General features: G+C 41.2%; 2 protein-coding genes across 2 annotated transcripts in view; one reads left to right on the forward strand and one right to left on the reverse strand.

The window, feature by feature from the left end:
• snd1 (staphylococcal nuclease and tudor domain containing 1) overlaps positions 1-24,300 on the reverse strand; it is a 136,457-nt gene that overhangs the window by 66,892 nt on the left and 45,265 nt on the right. The window contains exon 16 of the mRNA XM_056747557.1: positions 22,955-23,064. Coding sequence (XP_056603535.1) covers positions 22,955-23,064 — 110 coding nt within the window. The remainder of the gene's footprint in view (positions 1-22,954; positions 23,065-24,300) is intronic.
• On the forward strand, positions 909-5,745 carry lrrc4.1 (leucine rich repeat containing 4.1). Its single transcript, XM_056747558.1, has 2 exons — positions 909-1,630; positions 1,781-5,745. The coding sequence occupies exon 2, from the start codon at positions 2,391-2,393 to the stop codon at positions 4,977-4,979; it is 2,589 nt and encodes an 862-aa protein (XP_056603536.1). The 5' UTR covers positions 909-1,630; positions 1,781-2,390; the 3' UTR covers positions 4,980-5,745.

Raw genomic sequence — 24,300 nt, forward strand, 5'->3', positions numbered from 1 at the left:
TCACCTGCTGGCTAACACTGGGTGAAAGCCAACATGCCAAAGGTTTGAGAGACTGATAACAGGGCCGTGCTTTAAAAGAGCAATGCTTAACAGCTCTCTCCATAGAGAAAAGGTTTAAAACTGCATATTCTATTCTCCGAGCAGGGACCATCTTAGCTCCCTCTGCATGACAGGAGAGATATTTTAATCTAAGAAGGGAGGAAAAAGAGAAAAGACTGGGAAAAATAGTGTCTCTACATCCGCTAAACACAGTACAGAGACTCCCTCTACCGCATACAGAAGAGGCTTAATCCATCTGAGGAGAGCAAATGCCTTTGGTGACACACACACACAAACACAGAGCTCTCCAGCACCACCACCCCCATGATACGCTGCAGACTAACCACTCTGGCCGGTCAGTAGAGAGCACTCACAAAAGGTTCAGTCAACAGAAGTCTAGCCTGACCACACAAATCGGTCCACTTCGCCATCCAAAAAAGGGAAGAGAGGAGGGGGGAAGAAAGAAGGAGTAACAGAAGAGAGAAAGGTTTGAGGAGAGTCCCAGAATGGAGAACAGGGAAAAATCATTCATCAGTTGGACTGTGTTTATTTGATATATAGAAGTAACCTGCTTCAATGCACAGCAGTTCGCTTGCAGACTGCAGCCAACGCTAAACAGTCCTACAAAAAACAGAACCTTGGGCAGAGAGAAAGAGAGAGAGAGAAAATTGAAGGAGTGAGAGAGAAAGGGGAGGGGAGCAAAAGAGAGAGAGAGAGAGAGAGAGAGAGAGAGAGAGAAGGAGAGAGAGAAGGGAGAGAAAGGGAGAGATAGAGAGAGAGAGGAGGGGGCGGACATGGATGAGCTAACGTACTAAAACCAATGCATCAAACCAATGCACTGCTTGGAGTGTGATGCGTCAGCAGTACATTCACGTTTACATTGAAGGACAAAAGGAAGAGCGAGCATGTAAAGTCTATGTCCCGGGTACCGGCTACCATGCCACACAAAAATATTGGTGCCTGTCATGCACGACAGCGGGAAGAGCTTTAACCTGGGGCTGGCAAGGTTAAAAATATAAGGAGGAAGCAAAGAAAGATGCTGCTGTGGGGAGCCACATATCCCCTACCTCAGCGTTGGTCCACCAGCTCGAGCTGGACAGCTGTGCCGCTGACAAAGCTGAGAGCTCCAACTCTGCACTGAGCTTAGGGCACTGCAGCGCTATACGGATACTTCTCTGATCGACACGACGTCACAGAGAGGGGGGGGAAACGCTCTCTCTTTTTCTCTCATTCCAGGGAGTGAGAGAGCGCGCTCGAAAGCAGGAGAGAGCGACGGAGAAAAAGGCAGAGAGCGGGCAATCTCTCTCCAGTGAACGGGCTTTTTTAAAGAGCTGCCTCTGTCACTGGTCCTCACCTACACCTTCCCTGGACTTGAGTCATTCACTCCTTCAAGAAGAAACTAAAGGATTATTGGGAACTGTGCAAAGAAAAAAGCTCCAGCCGTCGTTGAGCGCGAGTGCGTGGGGACAAGGAACACGGAGCTTCTTAAGGAAAGAAATGCGCTAATGACCGCAGTGTCACAGTCTTTCAGCTGGACAAGGCATTGACAAATCAAGCGGACAAAACATACTAGATGGAGCGGACATAAAAAGTGAGTTGGAACATTGGAGCGACACTTTTATTATTCTTTAAACAAAAGAATAGAGGAACATTTGAAAAGACTGGGTTTCTCATTCTTATTCCTCTCTTTTTTCCCTCTCTAACTACCCCTCCCTTTTTTCCTCCCCCTACTTTGGTTTAGCATGTGTGAGCGTTCCTCTTTGGAGACACAGGCATTTAGTGGCGGCATCAAGCGGAGGTATCCAAGGACAAGCATCTGTGGATAGTGCGGGAACGAGCTCTTCTATTAGAGCGAAACTGGAATGGTACTCTTGCCTAAAACTCTAAGGCCCTGCAGAGCCAATACGCTTTTCTTCGGATGGTTCTTTGTGGATTTATAAGGGGCCATTTTGGCATTCATCTCTTTTCTGACAAATGAATAAAGAGAAGGCTTTGCTTCTCCTGGGAATATAGGACTTTGAGGAAATTAATTATCTGCATCAATTTTGAGATTGCAAAACCTTTGAGGTAGGTGTCCAGACTTTCCAAACCTTTTCATATTTTAAAACACATAATCCCCTTTATAACTGTCATTATCCACGGCTTTTCACTCCTCCCCCATTACTGTATTAGTTGCCAATGAACTTTCAGTCTCCAGTTCAGTAAATGGAAAAACAATCTAGAGTGTTGTTTAACCCAGGGTAGGGCTTCATTAGCGAGGAGGTGAACCCCTCCCCTTCCCCCACTTACTACCCCCTTCTCCCCAACCACCATCATCACCCCACGCCCCCCCAGACGATGCTGAATTATGAATGTGCCACATCATGAGTCTCCTGGGGCGGGTAGCTGTGCGTCGAGCCAGGAAAGCCGCCCTGCTCTGTGTCCTGTTCCTCATGGTTCAAGTGTGCGTGGACGTGGCGGCCGCGGCAGGGCCCCAGGGCTGCCCGACTGATTGCTCCTGCAACAACCAGCTCAGCAAGGTGGTGTGCACAAGGCGTGGACTCACTCGTGTGCCACCGGGTATCCCTACCAATACCCGGCACTTAAACCTGATGGAGAACTCCATTGAGTCCGTACAGGCTGACTCTTTTCGCAACCTCCATCATCTGGAGGTGTTGCAGTTGGGTCGCAATGCTATTAGACAGATAGAAGTGGGTGCCTTCAGTGGACTGACCAATCTCAACACGCTGGAACTTTTTGATAACAGGTTAACTGTGGTGCCAAGTGGAGCGTTTGAGTATCTGTCTAAGCTGCGAGAGCTGTGGCTGAGAAATAACCCAATTGAAAGTATTCCTTCTTACGCATTCAACCGAGTGCCCTCCCTAATGCGACTGGACCTGGGTGAACTAAGGAAACTGGAGTATATCTCTGATGGGGCTTTTGAAGGTCTAATCAACCTCAAGTACCTCAACCTGGGGATGTGCAACATTCGAGGTGAGATGCCCAATCTGACCCCTCTGGTCGGGCTAGAGGAGCTGGAAATCTCAGAGAACCTCTTTTCGGAGATTAAACCGGGCTCATTCAGAGGACTGACTTCACTCAAAAAGCTATGGATCATGAACTCTCAAATAGGGGTAATTGAACGAAATGCATTTGATGACCTTTCCTCTTTGGTGGAGCTGAACCTGGCCCACAACAATCTCAGTTCACTGCCCCATAACCTTTTTTCCCCCCTAAAATACCTAGTGGAGCTCCATCTTCACCACAACCCGTGGAACTGCGGCTGTGACTCACTTTGGCTTGCACGTTGGCTACGTCAGTTCATACCCACCAACTCGACGTGCTGTGGACGATGTCACTCCCCTGCACACATGAGGGGCCGGCAGCTGGTTGAGCTGGACCGGGGTGACACAGGGGCAATGCAGTGCTCCGCCCCTTTCATCGCTGACGCCCCAAGAGACCTGAACATTTCCGCTGAACGTTTGGCAGAATTGCGATGCCGAACAGCATCCATGTCTGGTGTACGATGGCTCCTACCAAACGGGACTATTCTAACTCATGCATCAAGCCACCCACGGATAAGCGTGCTAAATGATGGGACTTTAAACTTTTCAAATGTGCTAGCAGGTGACACGGGCATGTATACCTGCATGGTGTCCAACGCAGCTGGAAATTCCAACGCGTCAGCCTACCTAAATGTAAGTGCAGCTGAGCTGAACACGTCGAACCTCAGCTACTTCATTACGGTCACAGTGGAGGTGCTTAGCCCCACATCAGAAATGCCCAAGACCAAAACCACCACAACCACAGCAGGAGCCAGCGCCACCACCACGGCCTCCCCATCCGTCTTTCAGCCAGTTTTCATCTCAACGCCGACAGTCCTTCTCCAGAGTACTGACACTCCACCAAGTCGCCCATCTGCTGTACCTGGCTCAAAAGCGACAACAGGAAAGCCGCCCAAGCCAGCCAGCACCAGTTTGGATGAGGTGATGAAGACAACAAAGATTATCATTGGTTGTTTTGTGGCAGTCACCCTGCTTGCAGCAATCATGCTAATTGTATTTTATAAACTGCGAAAACGGCATCAGCAAAGGAGCACAGTGGCTGCAGCCAGATCTGAGGAAATTGTTCCAGTGGAGGAAGAATTGCCACCATCAGCTTCTGCTGCCAATATACCAGGAGAGGGGGCATTGACTCTGCCAGAGATAAGGGATCATAACAGTATTTACAAACTGGACTACAACACCCACAAATCTGACTACAGCTACAAACCAAAACCAGATTACAGTACCCATAAAACTAAACAGGATTTCAGCATCTACAAACACAAGTCAGACTACAACACCTACAAGCCTAAGGCGGACTACATGTACCAACCTACTCTGGAATACAGCGCTCACAAATTAATGGACTATTCACACAAGTCATTGCCAGATTACCACATACATAAAAAACCTGATCAGAGTCCCTACAAAGCAGGATATAATACTCAAAAACCTGACTACAAATCTCACACTCCAAAACAAGACTCCAGCCCATTCAAACCAGACTACGGCGTTCCGAAATCCAAAACTGACTACAGTATGCCTAAACCCAGGACCGATTACAGCCCCATCAAGACAGACTGCAGCCTTTTCAAACCAAACTACGGTGCATTTAAAGCAGAGTACAGCCCTCTCAAAGCGGAATACGTAAGCTGTAAATCGGACTTCAGCCCCCACAGGTCCAGAATGGATTACAGTCCTCACAAAGTGGACTACAGCCCGTATAAACTCGACTACAGCACCATGAAGCCCAAATACAACACTTACAAGCCACCAGGCCATGGGGCCAGATGGACAGAAAGTAACAGTATTGGAAATTCTCTGCCTCGAACCTTGCCCAGTGCCATTACAGCTGCTCCAGAGGCTCTTGTCATAAAAACTCACAACAAGGAAAAAGTACAAGAGACTCAGATATAGTCCGCCCCCCTCCCCCTCAACAAATCACAACATCAGCCAAAATCTCCTCTCTCTCCCCATTATAATGTTATCCTTGCACCGTCATGAAAACATGCAATAGAATGCACAAAGAGAAAAAAGACAGGAACGACTTATTTTGTACAGAGTGCAAACCCTTCAGAGACTGTTTCTTGATGTACATGCTTCTAAATAAATATATATGGAAAAACTGAAACTACCATTGGCTGGTAATAGAGAAGCAGATTATATTAAAAAAATAAACTGAAATTATTTTCTAACTTATAAATCCTATTTAAAAGACGAATTGTTTTAAGATGCTGTGCTGAATTTAAGACATGAGGGTAGTCTTGTTTAAAAAGGGCATTCTGTGTGATTTCTAAACAATGCTACAGAGAATGCAGTAAAAATACAAAAAAGAACATTTATACTGAGAATTCTTTCTAAACAAAACAGAAAAAAGGTCAATGTCGATCTTTACAGGTTTATCTTGTAAAAGCACCATGAATTTGTACTGTGCCAAATGTTACAAATGCAATAAAAAGGATTTTTGGAAGAAAAGAACAAAAAAAGAAAGACCGATTTAGATTTTTATTTTCCTTTCTCTTGATGTACTGTTGCGATCAGCCAATTGCTTTAGACACTGCAGTAGGACTCACTGCAGTTCTGCTTTAACCCTCACAGTGCTGGTTGCCGGTCAAGTCTAAAAGGCAGGGCAGATTCTGTTTTAGCCCTTTTCAATTTCTTTTGTATGGATTCTAGTCTTACAGAGGCTAAATTTAGCTTAAATTATTATTGCGAAAGGGCTATTTTACGTCCGAAGAGATGGCGGGTTTAGAAATGACACATTTTACTGCCTTTTACCATGGTTCTGCTACATCATCGGTAAAAGATAAAAATAAGATTGTGGGGTTGATGTTTTCACTATTGCTCCTCACAGAAGGTTTCCAAAAACATTCAAATTGTTTACCTGAGAGGTCTGCACAAAAAGATGGGCTGCTTTTGCTTTTGAGAAAGGTCTAGTCAAAAGCTTTGGTTATGTCATTTGAAAAACACTTGGGGCATCTCTTTCCTTTTAACTCTGTGACTGGTTACACGTGTTATATTAAAGTTTTTATACTTTGGTCTAACATAAGCATAGGGTTAAATGGGCATTTTTAATACGCTTTATATATTTACTTTATAATGCTTTTGTTCTATTGTATATGTACTGTATAAATTAAAATCATAACATGCACAAATGAACGGCATCTCATGTGAAGTCAAACAGCTTCTCAAAAGATGTGCGTCATGACATGTTGTACAGACTCGCATGCTTAGGCTGCGACACATGCATTAGTGCATTCCTCTGTGCAAACAGAAAAGCCTGCTTGAGTCTCCTCAGCAACGCCTTTTTACCCCGACTAATTATAAAGCCGAAAAAAACAAAAGATATAATACAAAAGAAAACATTCGGCCCACAAATTGATGCCATATTAGTGGGTAGTAAAATATAATCCATGTTTGCATTGCAAGGCATATTGCTTGAGTGGATGGAGTCTGTATGGTAGATTAAAGCTTATTACATGATAATTGATCTAGCTTTCACACACGCACACCTTTCACATAAAGATGGGACATCTGGCCACGGTGCGACCGAGTCCCACAGTGCACGCACACACATACAGTGCACAACAGAATGATCCTCGCTTTAGGCTGTGCAGTGCCCCAGTTAATACCAGTCTAACACTTTTTGTATCTGTGCTTTAAAAAAAGAAATGTTTAAAGGGAGCTGTATTTCTGTAAACAGGGTCCGTCTTATCAGTGGTTCTGGGTGTCTGTCAAAGTAGGGGTGCGGGGTAATCTGTGCCACGGGCCTTGATATTGTTGCAAATTGTGAGTAATTGTATGGAACTGCAAAATAGCGATGCAAACTGCAGAACACAAGCATACGAACAAGAAAACAACTAAAATCTGTCATTTAGTAATCTGAACACGCAGCGAATAAACATGCAGGAAAAATGGCCATCGATTGTCACTTCAATAGATGTTAAAGGTGAGGTGCGAAATACCTGCACCACTGGCGACACCCAAAGGAATTGGAAAAATAATGTCAAGTTCCAAACAGGTCATTTCATGCTATTAATGGGACAAACAGTAATGCCTTGGCTGAGCAAGTGGCAGACATGTCAAATTTGTAAAATACCAAAAGAAAAAAAAAAGCAGAATTTAGTTGACTATACATTATTCTGGGTTAGAAGAAACGATTTTGCATTAAACAATGATGCACTTAAGCCTATTATCAGTTATTTTTAATTATGAAGCATCACATTTAAAGATTTCACAGCTTATTTGTGCCCTTGTGTCTTCACAAACAATGCCACTGCTGTTGTCGCCAAAAACCGCAATTACAGCCAGTGAGCCGCTGTTTATGCAGTCGAATATCTAAGCTATAATTGCCAGTCTGGCTTTAATGGAGCATTGCATAGGACTGAAGTAGATCCCTGAGCAGGCAGCTTACAAGAGCAGAGAGAAAGAGAATAAAAGACGAGGGTGCATTCTGCTGAGGAGTTTAAGGACCCTTCATGCTCTTCAGCTCATTGGTGAGATAAAGAGACCTGAATTCAATGACGTAGGCTGCATTGTGGCTTCACAGAGCCGGACGTTTACAATAACATATCTGCACAAGCGGTTTGCTACAGATGCTATTTAGACATGGAAGCGTGGTGGGTTTGTTGGAGTGAAGTGTCCTCGATATTTCATTCGCAAGTCAAAAGCAGCCATGGTGCAATGTTGCATAACAGTTAAACTGGAAGAGCGTAAATTAAATAAGAATGACTAAGATAGGAGAGGATTAAAAGATGGGGAATGTGCACGACAGAGATTTCAGAGGAAATGCACAAGGTTTGACTGCCAACTAGAGCTGAAGACAGGAAGGTTACGGCTGTGAATGCCGGGCTGTACACGAAGAGGTGTGAAAAGGGGGAGGGGCTAATATTAACCACAGATGGAATGTGGAATGCAGGCAAGTGACGGACTGCCTTTATTGGCAGATTAAGGCGAGATTGAGTTGTCCCTTGGGTCAGCTCTAAAATGCATCAACGCATTGTCTTGTCAGTAAATAAGTATTTTCATGTAAAACATTTTAAATGTTTAGTTCGGACAGTGTGATATTTCTGTTCACTTCAATTTTCGTCAACTTTGTGCACGTCTAATTTGTCTAATTTATAGTGTTTATCTATATGGCCTGTTCACACCAAGAATAATATTCATAAAGATAACGGTATGGAGCCAGAAAAAAAATTACTCTAAATCTAAGAGAATGGGAAAGTCCCTATCATAACTATAACAATAATAATCCAGATCACTTTTAAGGGGATAGTTCAGTCAAAAGTTCCTTCTGTGATCATTTGTTCATCCTCATGTTATTACACAAAAATTGTATATGAATCTTTATTCTGTGGAACACAAAAGAAGATATTTTGAGAAATGTATGGCTTTGTGACCATACAAATCAAGTCAATAGTGCAGTTAGGTTATCAACAGTCTTCAAAATATATTCTGTATTCTGCTGAAAAATAGTCAGACGGGATTGAAATGACATAAGAGTGAGTTATGATCAAAGAATATTCAATAGTGGGTGAATTAACGCTTTAAGAGCATTTTTAATTGGATGAAATAAAACAAAATCAGCCAATCGCAAGAAGTCGTGCATTATCTTTTTAGTTATCTTTCTTGGTGTGAATGGGCCTTCACACAGATTGTAACAAGCATTAACTCTAGGGATAGACATTAAAAACCCATGGTAATAACATGGTTTAGAGACATCGCCTGTTTGCAAGCTCAGCAGCAAAACAGAGACAGGAGCTATAATTTCAAATGATCCGTGCGTGTTTGCATTCATAATCTGCGTTGCACAAGTTAACTGCTTTGTCTGCTCTGGTTTATTAGAGGAGATTTGCAGATTCTTCCATTATTTGCCAAAACAGCCCCTGTGCACTGACTAACCGAGCGTTTGTCATTGTCTGACCTTCTCGTTGGCTGTCTCAGGAGGTCTCCTGAGCAGATGTTAACTGGCTTCACTTCTGTTAGAGAGCCTCTGTTCTCGTCGAAAACAAAAGAAGTGGCTTTATGATGGCCACCGAGGGGGAATGAATGAAAGACAGCACAGTTAATCACCATTTTGTTAGGTTTTGTTTTGTCCATATCCTCGTCCATAAAGGGTGAGAGGAGGGTCCAATTACCCGTGAAGTAAACACAGGAAAAAGCATTGCTGGGGTACCAAGTCACCCATCATTAATTTAGATGCCACTGCCTGGAGTAAATGGCTGCCGCACAGAATCTGTTTCATCATGTGTTAACCTCTGCGTTTCCTAGCGTTTAATAGAAAAGTGCATATCCTCAGACACAAACCAAGTAACTTTCAGACAAATAATATTGAGGTAATATGAAGATCATGTTGAAATCCTTATATGCATCTGAAGACCAAAAACACACACTTAGGATCCTCAGCAGACGGTCGGGGTAGTAAAACCGTCGTCATGCAGTGCTCTTGTAGTCCGTGTAAAGTGGAAACCTATCAGAGGTTTATGCGTCCCTCTCCATGGCACATTTGCATATCTCCTTAGTGCCATTTCAGAGGCCTCCAGTGCCGCAGGAGGTTGTCTGTGCCAGCCCGCTTCCTTTAAACGTCATGCAAATGGAAGCAGTACAAGCAGGAATTCAACGATGTCTGTTATCGATACATAAAAAAGACCCAAAGTCTTTGTGACTTCAAAAGGGAAATTTTTTAAATGACATGGCTGCTCAAAAGAGCAGTCGTCAAAGCCCCTGTGATTTAATGTGCTGAAATGAATGAAGTTCTTGGTTTTCAGCTAAATAGAAAAAAGGGAGATGAATGAGGAAAATTACGTTAATATCTGGGGCATTTTCTACAGTAATCTTTCTTATACAACTTAAAAAATGAGCAAAACTGCTGTACTTCTGAAAGCTTGGAAGTCCAAATGTACTTTTTTTGAAAGAAAAAATACGGTGTTTACTGGTCCGATATTTGCAAAACCCATTTACAAACATTAAGGGTAACTAATGTTTATGTCTTGGAAAAAAAATATGGATAGACGAGGTTTCAGACAGACAGAAGTGATATACTGTGTTGTTTAAAAATCGATTTTGGAGTGGCACGTACAACAGGCTGGTAAACCAAGGGCTTTGAAGTTTCTTTAAACCGATAAGCTCCTTTTCCTCTTTTTTATTTATTGTCACCATTTAGAAAGCTATTAAACCACGCATAATTGCTTAATGTAAACGTGGGAAAAAGATGGATTCAAATCCAATATATTAAGATACAGTGAAAGCAGTTATCCTGAATTCTCAAGACGGTTTTATGAGCAGGCGGCCAGCCTCTAGTTTTTAATGGACCCACATAAATGCGATTCGAGAAATAGACAAAGGGAGAGAGTGGCGAAAAAGAATGAAACCAAATGTTTTTTAAATGAGCATGCTTGAGGAAAACAAATGTGTATGAAGTCTTTAAAATTGTTTGACATATTACTAAGTATGAAGTTGAACACAAGGTGATTAAAATAATAGGACAAAGTCAAGGCAGATATATGGAAGAGATGGACACATAAATTAAGAGTAATCGCTACAATCAATCAACACGGCGCCTGTTGGAAAAATCCATATAAAAGCCAACTGCCTTACATGTTTTGCATCCGCGGCATCCCACAAACATACATGCCTCCATGCATTAGCTGGACCAGCTAAATTTATTATAATGTTTTTGACGTGTATAACTGCAGGTTTTATGATCAGACGACCTGTTATAAATGAGCAATCCCGGCACAGTTTTGGTGAGTTTCCCAATGCATCCATATAGCGGGTGCACGCCTGTTACATAAATGCATAGCAGCTTGCGTTTGTTGCCAAGATGGCCGCAGATTGTACTGATATGCATGAAAGGCACTTTGGTTAGAATCAGTTTGAGATCTGGAGATCGACAGATACTGTGCCGTCTGCTCAAGGCAATTTCCTCTTTGCCCGCGGGACCGGTAACCCTACGGGGAATATGTAGACACATCAGTTGCATCTTTGCATCAGTGCTTCAACAACCAGACTTCACAATTCACAGAGGAAATTTACAGTACCGGTAGACAGCATCATCCTGATCAGGTCTCTCCCCAAATTGTTCAAATCCTAGAGAAACGTAAATGCATGCTACCAGTAGTGGGCGCGACGTACAAATCCCCACCACTGATGATCATGTCAGTACAAGCTCCCACTAACTTTAGCCATTCAACTGTGACATGCTAATTAAACTCATGGGCCTTGTCTCAGAAGCGGATCATATTTTGGACACTCGCGTTTCTTAAAGGCAGTCTCTAATCACCGGACGCTGCCGTGAAAGAGGCAACCAACAAACTCGGCCCAAACGGCCTGACATTTCCTGGCTGATGGAGGTTAGCACCTGCTAAATCAGCACAGGTGACAACGTGGCAAGCATTGGCGGCTCGCTTTCTAGATGCGAGCACTGATGCCAAGAGTGTTGGATACATAGAGTAGATTAATACAGCAATAACTCTAAGCCCGCGCTGAACCGGAGGCTTCCGGGAAATTGAATAAAGATGTGCATGATGCATAGGCAGCTCTAGAAAAAGAAGGGGGGGCTTTCATACGCCGTTGTTCATTTAAAAGGCTAATTCACGCTGCCTCAAGAAAACACCAGAGTCTAACAACTGTTGGAGATTTTGTTGCGGAGTCAAATTGCAATGTAAATGTGTTCGCATTTGTTGGGGAACTGTGAACCACAGACATAAAGGGAAGGTGATGCTCACATAAACATACATCAATAGAAAAACTAAGCTGAGTGGCTGTACACCCGAGTCCAGTTTAAAGAGCAAGGTTGATTTTTTTATGGCGACATCATAACAGATTTTAATCTGGCGGTTGGATAAATCTGGGAAGGAAGTTCCAACTACCCCATAAAGAGCAGTTCAAAATCTTCTTGTTTACAAAATGTTACTTAAATCCAAAACTGTTGGTTCAGATTAATTTCAGTCTTTCCTCATTCAAGTAGAAACTGGATATTCATGCGTGACTGGAAATAGCTGCCTGGGGCGTTACCAATTTGGTCACTGATTGAACTAATTTTGATGTAAAACTGCCAGCCATCCTTCCAACCAATTCTAAAAAAAGTTTTACAGGACAAAAACAAGACCACAAAGGTGCCTTGCCATACACCTGCGACAGCCTGCTTCAGCTTCAATTTCTCCGCAAATCCTGTTAACAAAAAACAATCAAGTGTTTATCCTCAGGCCTGCAGCGCAAGACGCATCCAGTGCCAGGTTTTGCGGGCCCTGGCAGAAAACGCAGGTTCCGTGCATGAGACGCTAAGATAACATTGGGTATCTCGCTGGCATGTGGCAGGGTGAATCGAGCAACCCTGGCACATGCCTCACCTTTGCTGGCACAGGCCACGCCAAGGCATCTAGATCTTGACAAACAGCAATTAGCATCCCGTTGGACCTGCAGAAAAGATAAAGCAAGAGAGGCAAATGTACCTGTGGGGACTACACAAGCGACAGGAAGCCAACTTCATCGCTTTAAAAAGGTGGAACAGGAGGCCGGACAAATTCCAACCAGTTCTTGGCACGGGATTGTGCTAAAGAAACGCAAAGTGAACGTAGAAAAGAAAACACCGTGAAGGGATGCCGCTCATCGGGCCTAGCGAGAACCTTGCTGTCAGGGTACGAGCCGCAGTTAAGACGACTCTCTCTGAAGCTCCTCGCTCAGGCATGAAAAAGCTCCATTTCAGAGTTCCGGCTGGCGGAGCCACAAATGCACACGCACTCCTAATGCTCTCATTAGTGTAATTGAGCAAAAATGTCAGCATAGCTGCAGCTATTTCCATTTTCTTTTTTAAGTTGTGAAGAACTCTATTACAGGCAGAGTCTGGAACACAAATGATCAGAAGACTTTCAGAAGCGCGAACGTATATTTTGGTGTGAAACCTGCGTTCTTTGTCAGGCACTTAAGAGGCAGATGCTTCTGCCATTAATACTTGTATTATTATCATCTTGCACACGCTAACGCGCTCGTCGAATCACACGCACAAACGCAGATAAGAGAAACCATTTGGACTGGATTAACAACTGTTATGATCTAGACCATATGGCATCTTTTTTGCCAATTACCCTTGATAGCTTTGCCTTTTGCACCATCAGTCAATAATATTGGGGGAAGTTTATGACTCCAAGGACAGAAAAGCCATGCTTATTGTTGGGTCAGCCATCTTGTTAATGTGACTGTGGAGCTTGTTCTGCTTAAGGGGAGAACTATGTGACCATTAGAGCCACAGATACAGACTCAATTCAGACAACAGTAAGCGAACAATCGTCCATGACCAATTTATGGAGAGCATAACATTAATAAAGACAAACTGAGCAGATGCTCAGATGCTGTGCATTTCAAAATACAAACACTCCCTCGGAAACTATTTTCTTGTTGCTGTAATCCATTACTGATAGGGCTAAAAATAAACGTAAAAAATAATTTATGGCTAATGTACAACCTGCCTCAATCTGATTCACAACAGTAAACGTATGATGACGTAATTAACAGGGATATTTAAAGGGATAGTTTTCCCTAAAATGAAAGTTCTGTCATGAATCACTCACCCTCAAGTTGTTCCAAACCTGTATAATGTCTTTGTTCTAATGAACACAGAGAAAGATTTGGAAGAATGTTAGCAACTGAGATGTCTGGGGCACCATAGACTACCATTAAAATGGCTGTCAAAGGTGCACCATAATTGTTTGTTTTCCTAAATTCTTCAAAAACATTTGTTTTTAACAGAACAAAAAATATATACAATAGTTCTTTCCACTATGGTAGTCAATAAAGCCTCAGACATCTTCTTTGCTAGTTACATTCTTCCAAAGAAAGGCATTTAGACAGGCTTGAAACAACTTGACCTTGATGGGTGAACTGTCCCTTTAAGATTTTAGGTCAGACTTTTGGGGCAATTTATAACATTTGACTTCAAACTAAATAAAGATTACATATTGCAATATTGTTTCAAACACAGACAGACAGACAAAAGTTAAGCATAGGTAGGCATAAAAATAAAACAAGGCTACTTCGCTGAATACGATTCAAATGTCATGACTACTATTATCAATAACTATCGTGATAATTACCCCCCACACAAAGTTATGAAATACGGTTTAGTAAATGCTGAAAATGATAAAAAGGTAATTGAGACCGGTGAAAATCTGGCTTTTTAATAAAGCCTTAATGTGCCAACAAACAACAGCCTGATAGCCAGCTGCTTTACATTAAATTTGATTAAAAATCATAAATACCCGGTCAAAAATGATCTAACCTACAATTTTTAATGAAGGGCTTTATTGTATCTAGACTACTATAATATACAAATCATAGATATAGTATGTAACATTGTAAATCATAAACGCCTACCTATTTTAACAAAAGTAAAAATAGACAAAAATTGCTGCCATTTAGTCCTAAACCCCACATTCTTCTCAACCCTGGCTTTTACAATAAATCAATCTTTTCTCTCAAAACTATTAGAAAAAAGTCCAACAGTGTTGGAGCTCTACAGATGAATTTTGTCCTGCTTGCCCTTCCTCGAGCTGTGTGTGGTAGGGCGCTGACGTGGTGGGGCAGATCAGGCCCTCTCCTCTGGGCTCTCGGGTTGTCCTGCCTGCCAGGAGAGGTCAGGCATTGTGCTGGAGTAAGCTACTGCAGGATTACGCTGCAAGAGCTGATTCCTGAGGATATAATGGCCATCGTGCCCAACAGTATTTCCTAAAATGAGACTAAAACTTGCTTTCCTGTAGCTCAACTGAACAACGCGGCGCTAATCATCCCAAGGTCATGGGTACAAGGGTATACACAAACTGTTCAAATAAGTGGAATTTGTTTAAACGCAAGTGACTTTGGATACAACTGTCAGTCAAATGCATTAATATTAACCTAAAAAGCTTTATTACACGCACCCTAATCAGAAACTGCAATTCCCAAGAGCTTACCCAAGACAACAAGATTAAGAAAACCACCAGAATGAACTGAAGGAAAGGGAAACCGTATCTAAAGTAAAGGCTGAGAAGATGCACAGAGAAAATTAAATTTGAATGAGTTTTTGAAGGAGTATATCGCAACTGTGGCACTGCATCTGTGTCTATAAAAATGTGCACAAGCAACAAAGGAACAGATTCATCAAGTGAATGTGTTGGTTAGGTAATCCTCAGGAGAACTCCGCGGGATCCCATTTGCCGGGTTCGGCTCAGGGGCTTCCTGTGGATCCCACTCGCGGTGTTCCGCACAGGAGGTCTTGTATGTTTAGTCTGCAAATTTGTCTGATCACATAGAAAGTTTCTACCTGCACTCGCCCATAATAAATCCACAAATAATACTATATGAGAATTTTGTGTATGTGAACGACTGGTTAGCCGAACACATGCAGATCAATCTAAACGAGAAAAACGGGGGTGGAAAATGGAAGGCTGGCTTGAGAAAATCTGTGTGTGTGTATGGCCGAGATGACAGCTGTCGAGTGTGAATGGGCCAAAGGAGAAACCAGGATGAGGCTCCCATGGCAACCAACAGCCCGATTGTCATAGGAACCATTCAACCCAGTGCAAGAAGCTCCTTTAAAACGCCACCTTCGGATGTTCGTCACATAAAAGCATTCACCCGCGCATAAACAAGCATTAACCCGAACAGCTCTTAACGGTACCATAATGGTGGCTTTGCAAGACACCTTTCAGAAAGGCATAATATCTCAATTCCCTTGAAAACGAAGTGGAATCGGCATTGGTTTTCACACAAGGCCGTTGACGGAGGCGAATAAAACTTCTAACCACAATAACACGGCTCGATATCATTGATTAAAAGATTAGGCTTGCGCCGCATGAGCACGAGCCAGCAGGAAAAAAAGAACGACGGGAAAACGGTGCGGGGCGTTACGTAGGCCGCGGTGTTTAAATCCCTCAGCAATTAAAACAATTATCATTATCAAATATCTCGTTCTGTGTGAGGCTGTGTTGATACAGACAGCGAGAGCTGATGGACACACAGTTTTACAGCTCGGATAAAACTCTGTAAAGTCACATCATAAAGCAGCCTGGATAAGGGGGCTAAATCGGTTACGAATAAATCACACGCACATGCACGTATGACCATGTTATGGACGCATTCTAAATCTCTTCACATGAAGGTCAGGCGGTGTCCGCCTCATGATGTTGCTCCGAGCTGTGGTTCTGAAATACTCGTAGTATGACTGCAAAATGAAAGATGATAAATTCAATAATTCAGGTTTATTCCTTATTGACGGCACACTCAAAGTAGCACAAAGGTTGTAAACAGAGATTTTCAGGGATAAAAATGAATTGCCTTTGATATAAAATACGAAGCCCTATTGGATGAGATGTCCACTGGCAAATGAAGTTTAACAACATTGTATAACCAGATGCAACGTGACAGGTTTAACTTATCCTAGAAGCAAAAATGCAGCGTGACGCAACATTTACAGCCAATCAGAACCGATGAAATTATTTATATGGGTGTGCTTAAAAAAAAGTGTTTTAACTCCAGGTTAGGGCAGTGTAATAATTATGTACGCAAATGATGAAACTTGAGATCTTAAAACTATGAAAAAAAAGGTGTCACAGTGACATAACAGGGGTAAAATAAATGCTCAAAAAATAATCACAATGTACGGTGGACCTGTGGGCTTTTTAATAAAAAAGACAAAGGGTGTGTGAGTATGTTCTTTCTGGAGCTGGGTTCTCTTGGAAGGGCATTTGCTCTGTTTGGAAGGACACAGAGGGATTTGACTGCTGGCACCTGGATACACTGAAGCAGAAAAGCGGACAGGTCTAAACTGGAGTTCTGCTGAAGTGATTAATACCATCTTTGGAAAGTTGACAAATAAAAACTATCCTACATAGAGACTTAAAATTTACATAACCATTAAACTAACAAGCGTTTCATATGCTTATGCTGGTCAACATCACGATTATTACATTTTAATAAGTCGACTACGGTTTTATATTCATTACTTAATGTAGTCATTTCATTAAAAGGTCATTGAAAAAAATGTGAGAATCAGAAGGCCAAGGCAAAATCCTTTTAGTACATCTTGTCACATTGTAATATATTACTGGTTCTGCTTAACATTTCATGTCGACGACCAAGTTAAGCATTGTGCCTTACAGTAAAATCAATACAATCCACAAGAGAAATGTTATACTGTTCTTAACAATTATAGACCGAAAAATGCTGTGTGGTGTGCTGTATTTAATAGAAGAAAAACAATATGTCGCTATGCTTGCGAGTTCTTTTCAATGTTTCATTTCCTAAAAAAAAAACAGCAACTTTAATCAAAGGACACAAAGCAAACTCCTTTCGTACCGCTTGTGAGACTGCACAAAGAACCACGTCGGACCGCATCTTCAAACGGTGAGTGTGCACTTGTGCACAAGGGCCTTGACGAAAACCACCAGTGTCTCATTTGCACGACCACCAGCCAGAGGACACGCTATCTCCATGGAAGAGGGAATGACAGCATTTTAATTTGCTTCTATTTTAGCATGGGGAAAAAATAGCTGGGAGGCTAATTGTGCACACGGCGTTGAGTTTAAGCTCAGCGGAGGTCTGTGTGCCCTCTGCAGGGAAATGTTCACCTCATCTAACACTGACAAGGGCTCTGCTATAAAGCCGCTGTTTCCGGATCACGGCACACGTGAACGCAGAAACACGGGAAGAGGTCAGATTAGACGCTGTTATTCTGATCTACACAATCATGCATCAAAGATCATGCTGAGATTATACCAGAAGACCCACAGTTGCTGGTAATGCCCGACACGATCTTATGTGTCAACCGATACCAGTCTAACAATGCAGATACCGATAATAGCAGAGAATCTACATACACAGAAAACACCACGGACTTGGCGGAAAACTCACATTCATGGCCATTTGCCTCTTTTGGGCTCATTTCACAATTAAAGTGATAGTTCACCTAAAAATGAAATTCTGTCATCATTTACTCTCCCTCTTGTCATGTCAAACCTGTATGATTTTTTAGTGTAGAAAACAAAAGATATTTTGAAGAAAGTTAATAACTGACAAACATTTATTAAGGAAACAATACCAAAACGGCCAGATATCACAATTAATCTGCCTAGCAGATATATTGGTCGATGTCTACAAACTGCAACATAATCTTGCAAGATAATGTTGTATAAATCTTTCCATTTATAAAACATTAAATGCTGAAAGAGATAAACTAAATATGAAAAACAAACATTTCAAAACATAAAGAGAAAGTTTGAAATAGTGAGAACAACTCTGAGTTTAATTCCCAAAGTTCTCGATTCAACAGACGACAAAATGTCACCCTCACAAGAGGGTCAGAAAGAGAGAGTCAGGGCGAGCGAGAGTCTTTCACACAGCAGAACACAGAGACCCCCGGCCTCTACTTCTCTTTCGGCCTCTCTCTCTCTCTCCGTGTCACTTAGCAACAAACTGACGACTTGGAAAACCTGTGAGCTTCTCATACAGTGAACACCGAGCTAGTGGATGAAGAGACGAACAAAAGGAGGAAAAATAAATAAATAATTGAGAGAGGGAGGGGAAAAAACTAAGCAAAGCACAAATTAACTGAATTGGCACTTAAAAATAGCCAGTTCTGCCTGGCAAGAACAAGGACTGAAAAATAGCTACTTGGTGAATAGAAACTACTAAAGAAGCAAGCGAACAAGACAACGGCAGGAGTTTAAGCGCCGAAGAGATGAGTGCAAATGAAAGCAGACATCGGTCTGCCCTGCAGAAAGCACACGGGACTTCAAAATTCACTCTTACAGACAGTAAAACAAAAGCTTTCCTCACTAGTAGATTCTACTCCACATTCAGTTTAGATATCTTCGAGGTATCAATCAAATTAAATTTTAAACTTGCAAAGATCTCGATAAGTAAAAGTTATTCTATCACTAAGTCCTTTATTAGATTTAAACATCTGACTAAACTACCTATTGTATCATGTGTTCCACATAAGAAAGCCAATTGATACAAGTGTGATTAAATGACAGAATATTCATTTTTGGGTGAACTATTCTTAATGATTTTATCCAATTATCATATTTAATAATCAGTTGCAAATAGCATGTCTATCACAATCCTTGTTTTAGTTTTAACAGAAAGAGAAATGGGGGAACGTGATGTATGACCCTATACTGTGGTTCAAATTTGAAGTGATGACAATACATATTAGAACACATTTTGATATTTAAAATCAATTTTCTACATTTAAAATGTTGTGCATTTTTGCAATACAGACGGAAAAACATGTGTAGGCTCACTAATAAAGAGTGTAATGCAACTGTGAAAACAATATAAAAAAATCTGCTTTTATTGTTCCTTAGCAACAGAAACAAAAGATTACAGCATTTTTATTTGGTAATAAAAATGGGCTTCTTCCTTAACTTAAGCCTGTGTTGTTCCCTATTTTAAATTGCCTTGGCAAAAAACATCTGCTAAATGAATGAATACACTTGATTTATTGCGATTATCTAACAAAATTAAGTGCCAGCAATAAGCACATGAGGATGATGATGGGAAGGTCTTTTTGTGTCATGTATTATGTTTATAACCTAATAAATGACTTAATGTGGAGCCTGGCCTGTGGAGAAACAGGACAAATGCCCACTGATCTCATGTCCAGAAATGCTATCAATTAACACAAATACAGGAGAGAGAGACAGACCGAGCCAGAGAGAGAGAGACTGCAGTTCTCAAGCAAACACTAAAATACAGAAGATAAGCCATAAAAGCCGCACATATTTAAGTTTCAGATCCAGATCAGTCCAATTTTTACTGACTCTTAATCTTGCAAAGATCTATTAAAATCATTACTTAACCAAAACGAGCCCTTTTTTGCTAAGCGCTAAACCAGATTTATATATACAGAGAGTACATTCTCATAATGTCACTTCATTAATACTTTAAATCACTACAGCAGGGGAAATAGAGCAAAAATCTGACAGTCCCATGCCTAGTGTACTTGAAATACACATGAAAGGCTGTTTCGGTTTGAAACAAGAGACCGCTGGCAGATATTATCGCATATGTTACAGACCATGTGTGTGGTGAGGAAAAATCGAATGTGACTCTACCACAGCGGCACTCCCAGAAGAGCCCAGCCACCCAAGTGTGTGTCCTGCCTGTCAAACACACCATTTATTATTCAAAAAGAGAGCGAGAGAGCAAGAGATTGTGGGGTAAACAGATGAAGCAACACAGAACAAGAGTGAGAGAGCGAGTGGATAAAAACGAATAGGGAATAGTGGAGTATATTTATGTATTCTTTTGCATCATTTCTGAATTTCATTTAGTATAAATGCACACATTTATCAGGGCAAAAAATGATAGAAATGTTAGGCCACATGTCCCTTAAAGACCTTATGATCTGATATCCTTCTTGACTTCAGCACAAACGCCACGTAGCACAGCAAAGTTTAATACTCGAGAGTTCCTCAATAGAGGATTTGAACAGCCCCTGACGAAATATGAGCAATAACAATAGTGCTGCATGCCATAGCAAACACCAATAAATAAAGCAGCAGACTGAGAAATGAAATACTGCAAATAAAGATGCTTACATAAAAGAGAGCTTTTCAAAGGGATCAGTTTACATAAACAGCAACTCCAAAACAGGTGGTTTAAATGCATGCGCACACACAAGACATAAAACACAGAAGAAAAACTACAAACTGGCACAAGTGTGTGTGCGCATTAGATGTCGACGTTTTGAACAGTAAGGTCATTTGTCGAGTTTGGGCGATCTATGAGAGCAGCTGAGGCGACACGCATGAGGATGAGCTATTACTGTGTCCAAGCATCTCTATCTCTCTCTCTGCCTCTTTCTCTCTCCGAGCAGCTACCCTTGAGTATCTGCATGTGCTGCCATCCAAAAAAAAATCTCTTCCCCCAAGTTTACTGCATGAGTGCACACTTCTACCCTCCTTCACCGAGGCAAGAAATGAGACATGGAGAAGGCGCAGAGGAAGAGGCAAAATCTATTATATCTCTTCTGTAGTTTATCCTAATTTTACAGAAAACATCTTTGTACCCGTGTCTAGACAGTGTGCGCTTTCTGTGGCTTGCTCTACTCTCAAACCAGCCTGTATTTCAAAAATTTCAGGGTTAATAATTGCATTACTACAAACCGAGTGAAGTTATTCATAAAAGAGGACCCGCGCTCAGGTGGGGTCCCACACCTTTATCTCCAAAACAACCTGCTCTTAAACACACATGAATGAATGGTGACTGACTCAACCATATTGAACCGCACAGATAGTAACAGGTGCTTTGACTCCATCTCTAGCAGCTTGCTATGTGTGCTTTAGAATCTCCAAAGCCTACAGTTCTAATTCTACTCTGTGGAAACCTCAAAAGCAGGAAGTATGTGCGGAGGAACATGCGCGCCAGTTTAATTACGTGCTTCTGATCGTAAGAGATTAGGGACAGATTTTTAGGATGCGGCTGAAAGTGGGAAATACAAATACACACCCTGTCACGGCTCACGGTGACGAGTGCATGTAAATCGGATCAAAAAACAAAGATTTAGGAAAATTCAGTCATATATACATGTGTGTGTGAATGTAGACTTTGGTTCCAAAATGAGAATTTTAGAGAAAAATTATGTTTTTATTATGTTATGTTTTTATTGTGTTAGTTAGCTATATTTTTTACTATGGATTAAATCAAAAAAACAAACTGCAGTTTGATTGATATTAACTGAAATGCATAATAAGAGTTCCCATTTGGAACCAAACTCTTCATATATATATACTGCATACACAAAAATATATAAAATTGAATTTCTACAGAATCTGAACTCACAAAGCAACATTTTGGCCAAGTTAACATTAAACATTATTTTTTAACATTATTTTTTATTATGGATTAAATCAAAAAAACAAACTGCAGTTTGATTGATATTAACTGAAATGCATAATAAGAGTTCCCATTTTGGAACCAAACTCTTCGTATATATATATATATACTGCATATACAAAAATATATAAAATTGAATTTCTACAGAATCTGAACTCACAAAGCATCATTTTTGGCCAAGTTAACATTAAAGCCCATGAAACAATTGTCTTGAGTTTCTATTTATTCCATTTTTCCTCTACATCACTTTAAAATCCCCTGATATTTCCAGATATACCATAACCAGGTCCTAATGCACCATGACTGTGTGTCCAACGCCTGCACACTGACCTGGCACGCTGACATACGGATGATGTGTCCAAATACCTCACACTTCACTCTGAGTGGACCATTGCCCACTCTCTACTCAAGAACGTCCATTTAATAACCGGCAATGCTTTCAGTTTCACCGTGGGCACAGGAGGTCATACGGGCTCCATCTTTTTTTATTTCGCCTGCTCTCTTTCTCTTTTCTAATTCTCAGCAGTAGGCTCCTGTGTCCAGTCTTTGTAAAGAGCAGGTAAAAGTTAGGCTCTTAAAAAAGCTCTTCTCATTAGGCCTGGCTACACCGCCAACCTCAATCATGGCGGTTTAATGGAAACGGCACCTGCGTGCATCGAGCACCCTGAGGAGAAGGTAAGAATAGTGCGCATATCTGCAGTTCTTTAATCTGGACCTATAAATTCTGCGGCTATTATACATAAGGTATCCATATTTCAATTAACTCTGAATATAGCACAAAAAAACATATTCTGCACTTCCAGTAAAGGCACATTTGATTCTAAAGTGTGTTCTAGGATCTCTGTAAAATCAAGACCGTGGTAAGGAGGACAGACAGATGGCTGCGACAAAATGAACGAAGAGACCAAACATCACCGTTACTGTCCCGTCAGCTAGAAATGGGGAAAGAAGTAAGACTGGAAAGTCTAAAAACAGAACCTGTAAAGAATCAAGGACCAGAGCAAAAAAAGCAACCTTACCTCTCTCTGAAGAACCAGCTCTTTGGTAAACAACATGGCTTCCTCGCTATAAGGTTCTGCAACCTGTATCCCACCCGGCATGTTCCGAGACCCTCGGGGACACTCGATACCTGTATGCACAAAAAAAAAAGTATTTTAGTTATATCATGACACACATTGGTGACATTCAATAAACCCCCATTATACAGTTTCATGCTCCCAAGTGTGAGAGATCTTAATATATTAAACCATAAATATTTTTACACTCCCATTTAAAAAATCATTCTGATAATCAGATCGTTCCAACCGGTTTCGATTCATCTGTACTGATTTAATGATTCTTTCGATTAATACAATGTCCTAGCAGAAAAATGTTGCTTTGCTTTATTAGCCTCATGTTAGAATAACGTTATTGATAAAATAATTCCACACTGAACGCACCGCAACAGCAACACATGCACACAAATATGCAACCAAACACAAAGCGCCATCACTCTTGTCATAATAATAGTAATCCTCCCTATTGTCCACAAATACAAACAAAACACGCAACCAATCGACATTATCCAGCTCACAGAAAGAAAAAACGAAACAACTCAATTATCGGGTAATTGTCAGTAAATAGTGCCAGAATTAGCATTTAAATTGCTCCGGGCGTCCGGTCTGCTCAAAGCCAGTACACGATTTCTGACAATGAGAGGAGTGTTTTAAAGATAGGTGTCTGTAGACTTGTTGAGATGCATGGAAGAGAATTGCATAAACTATTAGGAATGGATCGGTCTTTGAATTTTGGTATTGCAAGCACACAGCCCTCTTAAAAAAAAGAAAAAAAAAAAAGAAAAAAAAACACACATTGACAAGATCCTAGTCAAATGCAGTCTTTATCTGCCTTCAATAAGTTCACGAGAGCCTCGCAAGCCTTGACCTCTTTGTTAAAGGACTCAGTTTATACAAAGCATTGGCGTATATACACTTCATTTACAGCGGATATCATATCCGCTCATCAAAATAAGCATTTAGAGAATGAGAACAGAAAATAAAAATCACATTTTTACTGAAAATTCCTATTTGTACGGTGTTCCAAGGTTATGATAAAAATTCCACGTCTTTGTTCTCCTCTTTCCTTGCAGTTTTCAATGAATGGAGCTGCATATATGAATCATTCACTTTTGAATGGGTTCGTGGACCGCTAAAAGTCTTTGATCTTCCCCGTGTCCCTGAAAAACGGCATTTGAACGCAGGCCGTGTGACTTCAATAAAGCATGCCGAGCAAAATACGACCCTGACTTTCTCATTTACAAAACGACGATCATACATTTGAAGAGTCTTGCCGATTCAGAAACATCATGGGACACATTCAGACAGTT

This window comes from Triplophysa dalaica, chromosome 5, assembly GCF_015846415.1.
Source record: "Triplophysa dalaica isolate WHDGS20190420 chromosome 5, ASM1584641v1, whole genome shotgun sequence".
In the NCBI taxonomy this organism is placed as follows: Eukaryota; Metazoa; Chordata; class Actinopteri; order Cypriniformes; family Nemacheilidae; genus Triplophysa; species Triplophysa dalaica.